Source organism: Mastigoproctus giganteus, chromosome 4, assembly GCF_048544385.1.
Source record: "Mastigoproctus giganteus isolate SK-2022 chromosome 4, ASM4854438v1, whole genome shotgun sequence".
NCBI classification, from domain to species: domain Eukaryota; kingdom Metazoa; phylum Arthropoda; class Arachnida; order Uropygi; family Thelyphonidae; genus Mastigoproctus; species Mastigoproctus giganteus.
In genome coordinates this window covers 208,159,571-208,173,513 of record NC_143578.1, presented here as the reverse complement: position 1 = coordinate 208,173,513, position 13,943 = coordinate 208,159,571, and the positions used below count along the sequence as shown (strand labels likewise).

Genomic DNA, 13,943 nt, shown 5'->3' with positions numbered 1-13,943 from the left:
CACGGCCGCTTTGTATTATGTTCTGAGCGTTTATCCAATGATGCCATGAAACCTTTGAAACTCGGCAGGCACTTTTAGTCAAAACACCCAGATCCGAAGAAATTGAAAATCAAGTGATTGCACTTGTGAAAAATTCTACATTTTATTCAATTCAACTTGACAAATCAACAGACATAACTAACAAGGCAGTTCTTTGTTTTGTGAGGTTTGATTGCCAAGGAGAATTAAAGGAAGAACTCCTCTGTTCGCTAATCTTGTTGGGTAGAACAACAGGGTCTGAAATTTTCAATGCACTTAATGGTTATTTCCTGAAACACAGTATTGAATGGAAGAAATGTTTTGGGATATGCATAGACGGTACCGCAAGCATGACTCGACATCGTTCAGCAGTTGTTGCAAAAGTGAAAGATGTTGGACACCCAGACATCTTGTTTACTTATTGTATTATACATCATGAGCAACTTGTGGCAAAAAGATTTTCTCCAGAACTGCACGAAGTACTCTCTGATGTAATTAAAATTGTAAACGAAACTCATCGATTGGAACAAGGAAGTGAGAAATCCACCATGGCGAAAAATATTTTAAAAAACTAGACCATTATTATTTGCATCGGCATGTTAGAGAAAATATCAAAAGATTAAGAATGTTCTAGACCTGACCTACTTGCAAATCAGATAACACTGTAGGGCTTAATCTATGAGAACCATTAGCAGGAAGCGATTACTGAGGCCTTAGAGGGAAAATGAGGAAAGAGGATGCAGTTAATAAATGTAAAGGGATGGGGATTTAATTTCAGTTAAGAGGACTGACAGGTGAAGATGCAATGTAGCATCGATCAACTGGCCAGATAACATGGGTGGGGATGAATATGTTAGGATTATGAATTATCTTTAAAGCAGTAGTCACAGTAGAAGCCATGAAAGAATATACAGGGAACTTCTGTTATAATGCTCCTGTTTATATTCATATCCCAATTTTAAAGCTCTTTTAGATGTATGGCTTATAAATCAAAGTATAAGTGGCCAGTCTAATAGAGCAGGAAATAGCATATGAAATTAACAGGAAGTCTAAAGCTGTAAGATGATCTGTAATAGTGTCACAGAAAAAGTAGGCTGGCAACAACAGAGAAATCACTGGCTAAGAGAGTAAGACTAGGGATGTATGGAGTCCTTCATGTATGTGAATTGGATTGGAGCCTAGCTTAATGGATGTGGAAAATTCTTGGGTAACCCAGCCCATGTTGCAGGTGAATTGAACAGGTACTTTGCATCAAGCTTTACAGACAAAACCCCCTTCATAGCAAGAAGATGTAACACTATGAAATTACTGATGATTATTAGAAAAGCAGGTAATGAGTTGATTGCATATATGGGTACGACCTGTTTTTTGAAAGGGTTAAGTTCCAGCAAAACAGGATCGTAAAATGAAAAGTTGTAAAACAAGACCAAATTATAATGTAATTGAATGAGATACGTTCCAAAATTCCCAAAATTTTCCCAAGTATGTTCTAATATTTCTGTTCTTTATAAATAATCAAATATTTTAAACATTTAATGCACATTTTATTTATACTTATACATAAAACAATTAATAAAATAAAATTTTAACTTTTAAATTTTGGTCCTGTGGAGTCATCGCTTGACGTATTTACTTCACTGATATTTTATGTGACAATGATGTAATGGGGCGACATTAATGGGAGGTTCTTGGTTGAGGGTCATTGGCTTCTGAGGGGTCCTTTCCCTTCTTTGTCAAGAATTTAGTACTGACGTCTGGTGTGACTCCCTACTTCTTTCTTCCAAGATGTTATAGTAGGGCTTCAACATCATGCTGACAGCTCTTTGGATGCCATGGCTACATTCCCATTCAGGATTATTATCACAAAGTTCAAATGCACTACAAATTTTTACAAGAGCACTCTGAATATGTTTTGTTTTTAATATTCTGATTGGCTCCAATTCTTCCACTCCATCTGGTGCGTCAGCCTCATGTTGTTGAAGTTGCACAGTCAGTTCCTCCAATTCCTCCCTCGAAAGTGGCTCACCATGACTCTCCAGCAACTGGTCAACATCATCTGAATCAACATTGGCATTGATGATGTTGACCTTTTCTGCTTTTGGTAACATCATCAATTGGTCCCACCGAACAGAACGTAAAACATCCTTAGCCATGCGAGAAACATCTTTAGCCGCTTCCGAAACTGGCTCAATCCTTACAAAATCAGTCACTGCTTTGCGCCACAATTTACGCCAGATGCTATTCGTGCAGGACTGACACTTCCTCCCAGGCAGAATCAATGTTTGTGATGGCATTTAGGATGCTATATGACTTCTAATAGTACATCAGACTGCACAGCCTCAACAATCCCTTTGAAAAGTCGTACGCAAATAATATGCCTTAAAGGTTTCAATTTCACCCTGGTCCATCGGTTGCAAAAGTGAAATTGTATTGGAGGCAAATACACAACCTCAACTTCCAAATGGTCATTGTGGATTTCTTGGAGGTTGGCTGTGTGTCCTGGGGCATTGTCGAGCACCAACATGACTTTGGGAAGCAAGCCATTTGCTGCACAAAACTGAGCAACCTTTGGACAAAAGTACGAGGTGTAGCATTCGCTAAAAGTTATTTGAGTTACCCACACCTTTTTGTTAGAGTGCGAAAACACAAAGTCGTGTCCACCATGCCCTTCATTACACAAGGCATCTCTGAATGGTACACCAACATCGGTTTGAGTTTAAATGTTCCCGATGCATTGCCGCCCAGAAACAATGTCAACTGATCTTTTGCAACCTTGAAACCAGGGGAAGACCTCTCCTCATAGGCGATTTACATCCTACTTGGCAATTTTCTCCAATAAAGCCCCATTTCATCCACATTAAAAACTAAATCAGGGTGGTAGTTGCCTTCATCTATTAAGCATTTAAATTCGGAAGGATACTCTTCTGCCACTGCAATGTCAGCACTAGCAGCCTCACCGGACACTTTCACATTGTGAATTTTAGAGCAGTTTTTAAACTGATGAAACCACCCTTTGCTGGTCATAAATGTTTCAGTTCTACCAGATTCCTCACACATTTCATCAAATAACTTCGCCTTGTCCAGAATTACCACCTGCGTAACAGGAATGTTATTTTGGTTCATTTCATCAACCCACAACACTACCAATTTCTCCTTTTTTTTTTCCCCATTGTCTCACTGCATGAATAAGTTGTTCTGGAGGATGACACACTTGTTATCCCTTTGTGTGTGTGTGTGTGTGTGTGTGCGCGCTTTATTTTATCAACATTGTTCATAATCGTTGATACAGTAGAAGGCACTAAACTCAATGCCTAACACACATCCGACCGACGCTCACCAGACTCTGTGACAAATCATATCCATTTTCTCCTAAATTATTGTTTTACGCTTTTTTGCCCCCCCCCCCCTCGGCACAGACACTGCCCTACACTTAGAGCTCATGGTTACACAAAAATTATTATTATTATTATTAATCAGAAATAGCACTATAATAACACTGTGTAACCTGTTAACAATTGAGGGAAAATTCACAATGAAACCAACACGGCACACTGAATTAAACAACTCTTGGCATTGCTATCATTCCACCCACAATGCACCATGAAAAAACAAAACAAACACCTAGTGCGCGTTTGGACTTGCAGACGTTGCTGCAATGTGTTACTGAGTTGTGATTTTTTTGTTATTTTAAATTTTTTTAGGTAATATTTTGAAACAGTTAATGTGAAAAGCCGTAAAATGGAACATTGTAAAACAGGACCAACCTGTACTCTGTAACCATGAATATCTTGAAGGTGGTGAGTGAGTGCATTGTACCATTAAGGTTAATTATAAGGGCATCATTGGACTTATTTCTCTAGATTTGAGAAGTGCCACTGTATTATCAATATATAAAGTCTGGTCTGAGAGCAAAGTAGGTAACTACTTTGTTCTCAGACCAGCTGTCATTCGGGGAACGAGGCTGTGTTGTGTGGCTGTACATTTTGGAACTACTATATAGCAGGCAAGTTTTTTTTGAAATAATTTTGAGTTTTTTTAAAATTTTACTTAATACACTAAAACTGTAGTTAATATATAGTTTTAATTCCTATAGTCACGTAGTTTAGGTTAGTTTATTTTTGTATTCAGATAAGTATTGAAAGCTGCAGCTTAATATTCAAATATCCTTTGTTATCGATATTTTGGTGAGAATTTCATAACTTTCGTTCGGTATCCTAAATTTAACTTTGCCAGTGGTTAGTTTTGTTAACAGTGTAATTTGTGTAATACAGTAGAGCATCAGTTATCCAGAATAATTAATGTCAGACCTCTTCCAGATAGCAACATTTTCCAGATAATCGAATGTAAGGTAAAATTAAATAAATTCTGTTATAAGGTACTAAGGTAAAAGAAAGATTTTAAATAGTGTGAAAAAAACCGAATTTATTTAATTAAAAAAATAATAATAACATGTTATACATAAAAATTCATATATTTACATATGTATATTTGGATAGGTATTTTACAGCAAATTTTATGTGGAAAAAATTAAGTAGTTTTTTTAAATAATGTTCTATCGTATTTTGTTTTGTTTGTAGTTTTTCCTTTTTTTTTTTTTTTTTTTTTTTTTTTGCTGCTAAATCTTTCAAGTTCCTTAATAATATCAATTTGATTATATCACAATCTTCTTTGTTTTCTACCAGTTTCAGTGCTGTTTCTTTTCATTGACAATTTGCCGTGAAAAAACAGAAAAATAATAAATTGCACAGTTTTGGGCTGATATTATTCTTACAGAATGTGGAGCTAAACTAAACATAATATGAAATGAAGAGAACAAAATATGTCATGGAAAATTGGGTTCACGGAAGCAAATAACTAAACTCTATCACTCATGGTTTTCGAGAAAATCCATCAGTCCTAATCCAACATTTCATGAGATGTATGACCTAAAAAAACAGATAGAAATACTCTCGTAGCATAATAAACATTTGCTTCAAATACTACCATTAATAAAAAAAAAAAAAAAAAAAAATCAGCCTTTCAAATAATTCTGGATAACCAACATTCTACTGTATATTGTAAATTTAAATTTTGTAATCTTTCCAAAGTTCAAAATTTACCTAAATAATGTTGCTACAAGACCACTTACAATGCAAAGTCCAAAGATATCGTGACTCAGACAGAAATGCCTGTGAACATTTCCACTGTGGTTCAAGAGTTTCTGTTCATGTATTCTAAGATCGGTCTAGTAGACAAACCTAGCTCAACTGCTGATTCTTTTCTTTTGCACCTGACGTAAGGGGTGTACTGATCTCAAATTAGAACTTGGTATAAGTCTTGAAGAAATGGGAGCTTGGCCTAGAAACAAATATAATGGGAGCTTGGCAGAGACTTGAGTATCCCATCACCTAAGTGATGCACCCATGATTGGTGTCCTAGAAAAGAATAGTCAAGTGTTTACTGCTCTGGTTGTAGTAGATGATTTAGTGACTTTGGGAGACTGTCGTCAGGGAAATGAGTAATGCTTTTTGTAATAAAAACAGGTGGACCAGAACCAGGGTGTGTTTGCCTGGAACAATAATTGATGATTGCAAGATTTTAAAGAGTGTAAAGAGAGCACTATTATTCGTGCAGGGAATAACAATATTAAACAAACATGACCTGTCCATTTGTTGGATAAATATAGGACCATGCTGAAAAAGTGCCACGAATTAGATCAGAATGTATGTGTCTACCATTCTGCCCAGACACAATAGTAGGGATTATATGATGAAAGCCTTGTGGATTAACTAAATACTTGAAGGAACCTGCAAGACTCTGGGGAGTGGGAATTTTATCAGCATGGCCTGCACTTTTAGGTAGAGGGAAATCTATTTTGTAGAGGTGGGATTCATTTGTGCAAAGGTGGTGCAAGGATTTTTGCCAGTATCAGTGAGGATACCTTAAGAGTTCAGGGGAAACTGCTATTTAGGGAGAAGGATAATATAGATCTGCATTTATCTGATAATACGGATCAAAGTAATGCTTGCATTTACCTCAAGAATTCCTGCTGGTTACAGCAACAGCCAATGTTGGCAAGGTGTTCTGAGGGTACTAACATTTAAAATGAGTTGGAAAATAATTAAAGCTAGGGTGACAAGCCAAAATATCTTCAAGGGATGTGTCAGGGTAGTAGCTCAGCCTAACAAATTGGCTGAGTTCCAACTCCTGGAACAAACTAATGTAGTGCTAACAGAGACATAGTGCCACCTGGAAATTGGGGATAAAGAATTCCACTATAGTATGTATTTAGGAAAGATAGGGAATATAAAAGGAGTGGTGGGATTATGCTTCTTATCAAAAGCATTTTGAGTGTGAAAAGAGCTTTTGCTGGGTCAGAAGTTATGTCTCCCGCATAGAATCTGTGTGGTGTGAGTAATTAGTTGGAAGCAAAGGTATAATGATAGTGGAATAATCTACAGACCAGAAGAGTATGACAAGTCTTTACATGCAGGTGGAATGGGCAAGCAATTGTGAATGTCTTATGGGTGGCTTCAGTCTGCTCCAGATTGACTGGAATAAGTGGAAGGGAAACTCATCATGGGGATAAAATTTTAAAATAAACTAGATGATGATTATTATTATTTGTTCTAGCATATTAGAGAAAGTACTAGGGTTGAGAATATTCTTGACTTCATTACTCATAAACCAGATGACAGCACACAACTTAAAGTACAGGAACCATTGGCTTGTAGTGATCATGCAGTCATTAGTTGGAAGAGGAAAAGAATCTTGCGGTAGTTAAAGGTAAAAGCGGAGGGTTTAATTTCAGAACAGGAGACTGACAGTTTAAGGTGCTAATGGCATCTAACATGTGGGTTGCAGAGTGAGGGCAAATACATTTGAATTATGGAATACCTTTTAAAGCAAAAATCACAGAAGCCATGAACTCGTATATAACATTAAAAAAATATTGCACAAGGAAGATGCCAAAATGGATGAATGCAGAGCTTCCTGGTCAAATAGAGCAGAAAAAGACAGAATGGCATAGTTAGTGACAAAGTACTGAAGCCAACATAGCTACAAGTTGATCTGTAATAGTACTGCATATAATGTTAGGGAGGTCAAGGCTGCATATGAGAAAGCATCGGCTATTGGCCTCCGTAGCCGAGTTGTCAGGAGAGGGAGTGCAGTAGCACAGTCTCTTTGAGTAGACTGGTGTTCAAGCCCCCTCCCCGACTGCTAAATACGGTCAATCTGCCAACCTGCACTGGACCAGCGTGGCAGATTATGGTCCACTTCCCTCAGCATGAATTGTTGAGGAGGCTTCCATCCTGCAGTGGGTTGATAATGACTGCAGTTTACCTTTAAGAGAGCAAATAATTGGGGCAAGGAATTTTTCATGTATACAACAAAGTGAATCAGATCAGACCCTTGTGTTACTGGTTGTGGGGAAAGTCTTAGATAACTCAGCTATGTTGCTGATGAATTCAATAGATATTTTGCATTAGTCTTTACTGACAAAAGACCCTTTGTGATGAGAAGAGGCTGAGCCATATGAAATTAGTGATTTCAAAGCTACAGATAACTGTTTACTAGACAAACTTGTGAGCATAAAGGCAATAAGGCTCTTGGAGTTGATGGCATATATCCAGTAATTTTGAGGGAGGCCACTGGGGAGAGTTTTGAATCACTCTCTTTAGACTGGAGAATTGCCAACATACTGCCAATACATAAAGGCAATTTTAAGTGCAAAGTCAGTAACTACAGACTGGTTAGTCTTGCTTCAGTGGTAAAAAAACTTAGAGCAATGATAAAAAGTGCAATTTGGGGACATTTAGATAGAAATGACATCTGAAGAACACACAACATGGTTTTGTTAAGGAAAAATTCTGTTTAACTAACCTCATAAGCTATTTTGACCCAAGTACTCTTGAGCTGGATATAGGGAACAATCAGAGCATTTGAATCAGTCCCTTGGGAGAAGTTACTGTATAAGCTGGAACATGTTGGAAATTGTGGAAAGATTGTGAAATGAGCAGCTGCAGGGCAGCAGGCAGAGGGTTGCAATTTATGGATATTCTTCAGATTGGTGTAACATCAGAAGTGGGGACCCCAAATGATCGGTTTTTGGACCACTGTTTCTGATTTTCATATGTGACATTGACAAAGGGATAGAAAGTGTAACGTCAAAATTTGCAGATGGCATTAAAGATTGGTAGTGTTTTTAATTATAAGTTCCAGACAGTGCTCCTTTAGGATGACTTGAACAGGCTTCAAGAATGGTTAGAAAAGTGGCAGCTAAGTTTTTAATGCACCAAAGTGCAAAGTAAAATAAATTATCCACTTTATGGAGTTTAAGTAAAAATAGTAAGGAAGAACGATTTATGAGTTATATGATTGGATTTGAAGTTCTCCAAGCAGTGTATCCAAGTTGTAAGGAAGGTCTACAATGTTCTGTTGATGATTTTTTGAACATTTGTTTGTAGAGAGGTCATAATGTGTCATTGTAAGACTGCACTTGGAATACTGTTTAATTATGGAGACTATATCTAATAATAATATTAATAATAAAGTGCTTCTTCGAAGAATCCAATGGTGAGCATTGCTTTGTGAAATTTGCAAAAGTGTGGGAGGAAAGAATGAATGTGTGGATACAAAGCATTTTTGAGGGGAGCCTGATTAAGGTCTTAAGGTGTGAGAGAGGGTAGTAAAATGGTGAAGGTAAAATTTTCATTGTTATAAACAATTCCAGAACTAGTGGCCATATCAGATTTTTGCAGAAACAAATTTTGACTAGATTGTAGAATTTTTTTTTAAATAGCCTTCAAATTGTTAATTATTGGTGTAAGTTACTTCTGTGGGTTGTCTAGGCAATTGGCTTGGGTATTCAGCTGGATAACCAGGGAAACATAGGTTATTTCTTTTTATTTGTGGGTTTTTTTTCCTCTTCCAGTACAGCAGTGTACTAGTACTATATTTACTTTGGTATTTTTGAACTAGACTAATGTAATTTTATTGATAATTTAAATAGGTGTCAACCTTTAGTTCCCACAGTAGTTGCTGCTAAACTTGAAAGTGGAAGAGCCTAATGGTGACCAACTTTTCATATTTTACGTGACTAGCTTTCTTAGTTAACCTTTTTTTCTTTCCTCCCCTTTCTAGCAGAGTTAGTTTGGTTTTGTTGAAAATAACAGGTGAAAAAAATATTTAATTGAATAGTAAAGCATCATGCAGTGGTATGCTCAAGCAGAATTAAAAAAAATATATATATTTTTATTTTTTTTGTTTTTCCCCACAGACAAAAAGAGAAATTTGGTCATGTTGTCAGGTACTTTGGCAGGGTCTCATTTTTAAATATTTAGTGGATTTGCCTATTTAGATGAGCCATACGATTTAAAAAAAGACTAAGAAATTAAGCAGAATCTTGGTTAGTTGGTGGTTGTCTTTAAGTTCGGCATAAGGCCAAGTGCAAAGTTGTCCTTGATCTTCTGAGGAGCAGAAAGTTTCCCATGATTGAATACTTGATTTTCAATCATGGGGAACAATACCTGTCAGTTGGTTTTCTTATTTTCTTGCTATAGAACATTCAGTGAAAATACACAATTTGTTCGTAATACCAAACGACAATCGTGGTACGAATGGCATTGATTTAATTGTATCTCATTGTGACTACCTTCACAACGAGTTACCACGTAACTTTATGCGCCTGTCACCACCAAATACGGAGGATGTGGAAAGGTCAGGGAATGACCACCACATATCCCGGAGCAATATGGCCTTAGTTGCTAATGCTCCTAAAAACCAAAACAACAACAACATAATGTAACTTTATGCTTAGTTATTTCCTGCATTAAAATATCTGTGCCATAAATATCTCTGCATTAAAATATCTGTGTCATAAATATCTCTGCACTGCCCTATGCGAAAAATTGCATAGGGCAGTGCAGCTCATTTCTAAAGTGAATGCACACATAATAGTTATTTGTTTAAATGGAAGTTCCTCTTCACCTGCACTGCTTGGCTGTTTGCTTAAACAATATATATACATTTTCACTCTATACAGCATTCATTAGATAATAGGCCACTTGCTGGCCAATGAAAAGTTGGTAACTTTGAAATAGCTGTCCTGATGATATTTCAGATTTTTAAATGCATAGGAAATTTGCACCTGTTTAAGTGATGCTATACAATTTTTAAAAGATAAAAGCTTAGGAGGAACTATAGATAACAGTGCTTATTTTTAATTGGACTTTAGTGCCAATATCGGATTATATCTGTTGGAGCAGAAAATTCTTGGAAGGAGTGCCTAATCTGTCTTTTTTTCGTTTCTTCTGCATATTTCCTTTGCATCATTACATTGGCATGACTATTTTGTTATCATTGTGGATATAACCACTCTTGGGTTACAGAATTCTTTCTGTAACACCTGCATTTTATTTTTTATTAAGATTAATCTAGTACTATTTTACTGGAATGCCTTGTAAAAGATGTCAAATAAACAAACAAACAGCTATTGCAACTTGTATTGCAACTGTTTTCAGTTGCAATACAAGTTGCAGTAGCTGTTTATATGAGAGTAGAAAATTAAGCTCCTGTATTCCCTTGGCCAAATGCATGGTGATATGAGGAAAGAAAGGTGGGGAGGGAAACTGTATCCATTAAACATGGGTAACTTGATCAGTTTTTGTACTTGCAATTCAAATAATTGCAGGAATTACAAAATAACGGCATCTTTCAAAACTTCTGGAAGATTAACTAGAACAAAATTTCTTATATCTTTGACTGCACCTTTATGATTGGTGATTACAGGTGTTATTGTTACCAAAACAAATATTAATTTACATTGAAGGTTTCTACTTTGAATGCTGCTTGGCCTGTTGTTTCCTATGTTTACAAAGTCTATGAAAACACAGGATTATTTCAATCCCACTGTGCCTTATGGTGGGTTAAGTAAGGATACTATGGAGGTGTAGTTTGTCTTCTATGATGGTATAGTGGGGGTTCACCACTTGTCACTAATTTGTTGAGGTTTCGATTCTAGTCCTGCCAAGAACTAGAGAAATTTGTTAAGGCCTTTAATCATGGCCGTAATTAGCAAACCTCTGGTGGATAGAATATCCCCTTCTTGAGTTATTCTGTTCCCCCCCCACTCTGCACAGTATGCAAATTGGCCAATGAACACACTTCTGTGCACATAATAGATGATGGTGCAGTATGGTCCAAGTTGCCGATGTGCCTAAAACCTAACTGCACCTTCTCACAAGGTGTATCTATCTCTTTGCAGCATTATCAGATGATAATGTGCAGTTAGAGGCTCTCATCCTCATTATCTTCAAGTCAGCGAGTACCTATTAGTAGGTTAAATAAATACAGTAGACTCTTGATTTTCCGGGATATATGGTAAAAAGAAATTCCTAGATAATCGATTTCCCGGTTAATCCAAAAATACAGTAAAGCTCCCGACATATGCAAGAGGACTTCTTACGTAAGTCGAGTTTTATGAACTCGGGAATGACTAATATAATATTGCTACTATATTCCCGATATGTCAAAATTACAAAAACCACATAATATCCTCAGAAAAATGAAGAAAAATAGTAAGTAGCCGGAGTGGTACATAAGAAAATAAAACATAAAAGGAAGAAAAAAAACGCATGTTATTGTGAAAACTGATATGTGTTTTGTAGCCTTGGGTATTATAGCTGACTTCATTGGTGCCGATCCCTTCGCCGCTTCTCGTATTTTGTCTAGCGTAACGTAAGTCCGAAGCTACGTAAGTCTTGGACTTACTGTATCGAAAAATGTTTAGCAACCTACGTAAAAAGTATGGCAATAGATAAAAAAACGAAAAAACTTACCACGCACTACTCATGTGTCCATTACGATGCTTTCCTTTATTTTTTACGATGTCCATTTTAAATCAAATAGCTTGCCTTTATTTTTTACAATGTCATACATGGTTTGTTCACCAACATTATAATGGTTTATTAGAGATTTAACAGATGCACCGTTTTCAAACTTTTGAATAATTTCAAGTTTTTGTTTTATTGAAAGCAAAAGTCTTGCATTTGCCCATGATTTTTGTGATTTCTAAATAAAAAAATACCAACATCCCTGATATAAATAACAAAACAAAATTTGTCCTTTTGTGGTGCGACGAAAAAACAATCGATGAATGCACTAAAACAAACTAAACATTTGCACTACCATGCGACTTACTAAAGATAATAGGTACACTAATCTCCCAATGACGACTTGTAACAGCACTTCTTGTTGCTTATTTGCGACTTGGAAAACATCTATTTATACCTATTCTAGTTATTACTTGAATTTTATGATTTCTGTTTTTTTTTAATTTTTTTTTTTTATTTGGAGTCTTGAAGTGTCCTTGTTAATCCGATCCCGGTAAATCGAAAGTCTGCTGTATCAGTTATGTAACAAAAAAAAAAAAAAAAAAATTCAGGAAATAAGTACTTCCATAGAGCTTCACTGTTCATAATTCGACTTGCTTATCTCTCCATAAATGGAGCATACGTCACACTTACATGAACGGAAAGCAGTTTCAAATGTCACTGAACTGTTATTTCATTTGTAACAAGGGGTCAACTTATTGTTAAACAAAAAATATTGAAGGTTTTTGTTTAGAAGAAAAACAAAAAGAAAACCTCAAAGCCTATTAAGATATGGAGCAGAGGGTCTAGATTTCCTTGCAACACTGCAGCAATTGCAGTCTTTCTGATGTAGCAGTAACCACCTTGGAAATTGAAAGGTCAGATTATTACTAAGAACATCACTACAGACTGGTTTAAGTTGTATAGGTAGGGCTGTCTACTCTCTGAGCTGTAGCTCTGCTCTATACCTAGAAAAGATTAATACTTCTCTTCTGGAAACTGAGGATACAGAACATGCAAAGCACATTGTGTTCTTATAGTTCAGTTAAACCAAATTATCCATGCTTTAAGTACCTAACCAATATTTCTTTTTCAGCTTTCTGAAACAGAATGGTGAGCAGTCTAAGTTCCTACTTATGTACTTATTTAGAACTCATGTTTATAGTCTGATACAACATACAGAATTATATTTATAGAATATAGGTTGAGCTCTGCTTTATTGAAATAGGCTTTGTTATTTGTTATATCTCAAAAACAGAAAGCAGGTTCTAAGTTCTAGGTTGAACTTATTTAGAATATAATTATTAGAAGGTGGGGAAAATTTTTTCCCTTTAAGTGTTTACAGTCATTATAACATTGTACTATTTAATTAAATAGTAATATGTTGTAGATTATTTTGTGTAAATGACTTTAATGGTAACACAAGATTTCGTTTGATGTTATGATTCCACATGAATTATGTATTTTTTCACCCCTTTTTTCTAGTGGAAATCAGCAGCAGTTGCCACAGTTGCAGTCAGCTTCTTCACTTTCACAGGGACATGCTTCTCAAAAAGTAAGGATATTAATTTTTTTTGAAATATAAAAACATACAGAATGTCCTAAACATATGCATGCTTTGAAAAGCCAAAAATGTATGCCCATTATAGTGTGATGTTTAGTCATATGTCTCTAAGGGATGTTATTGGATAATGGAATGATTATGCAGCGTCCGGCATCTGTTAACTATCACTTATTCACTGCACAGTTAACTATAAAAGTGCAGTGTGCATAAAGATTGTTTAAGTTCATTTGACCTGAATAAGAGTTGATTTTTAAGTGGTAGCTGGGCATCTGGGGACATCTGGGCATATTGAGTTGCAGAGAAGAGAGGTAGCTGCTATGTTCCCAATCTACAACTAATAATTTGCAAGGTTTCATAATAAGTTTAGGCTAAAGGCAAGATACCACGATGCAGTCATTTACTTAATTCCAACAGAATTTTGAAGGACCCTGTATTGTTGCTATTGAGTTCAAATTTGACAAATGCTTATATCATAAGTAGCACGTAACATGTCATGAAATGATTTCAAG

General features: G+C 35.9%; 1 protein-coding gene across 4 annotated transcripts in view; it reads left to right on the top strand.

Annotated features, from left to right (window-relative positions):
* Positions 1-13,943, top strand: part of LOC150087353 (uncharacterized) — a 521,069-nt gene that overhangs the window by 66,586 nt on the left and 440,540 nt on the right. For all 4 annotated transcript variants that reach the window (XM_090371151.1, XM_090371150.1, XM_090371149.1 and 1 more), the window contains exon 4: positions 13,356-13,425. In XM_090371151.1, coding sequence (XP_090227277.1) covers positions 13,356-13,425 — 70 coding nt within the window. The remainder of the gene's footprint in view (positions 1-13,355; positions 13,426-13,943) is intronic.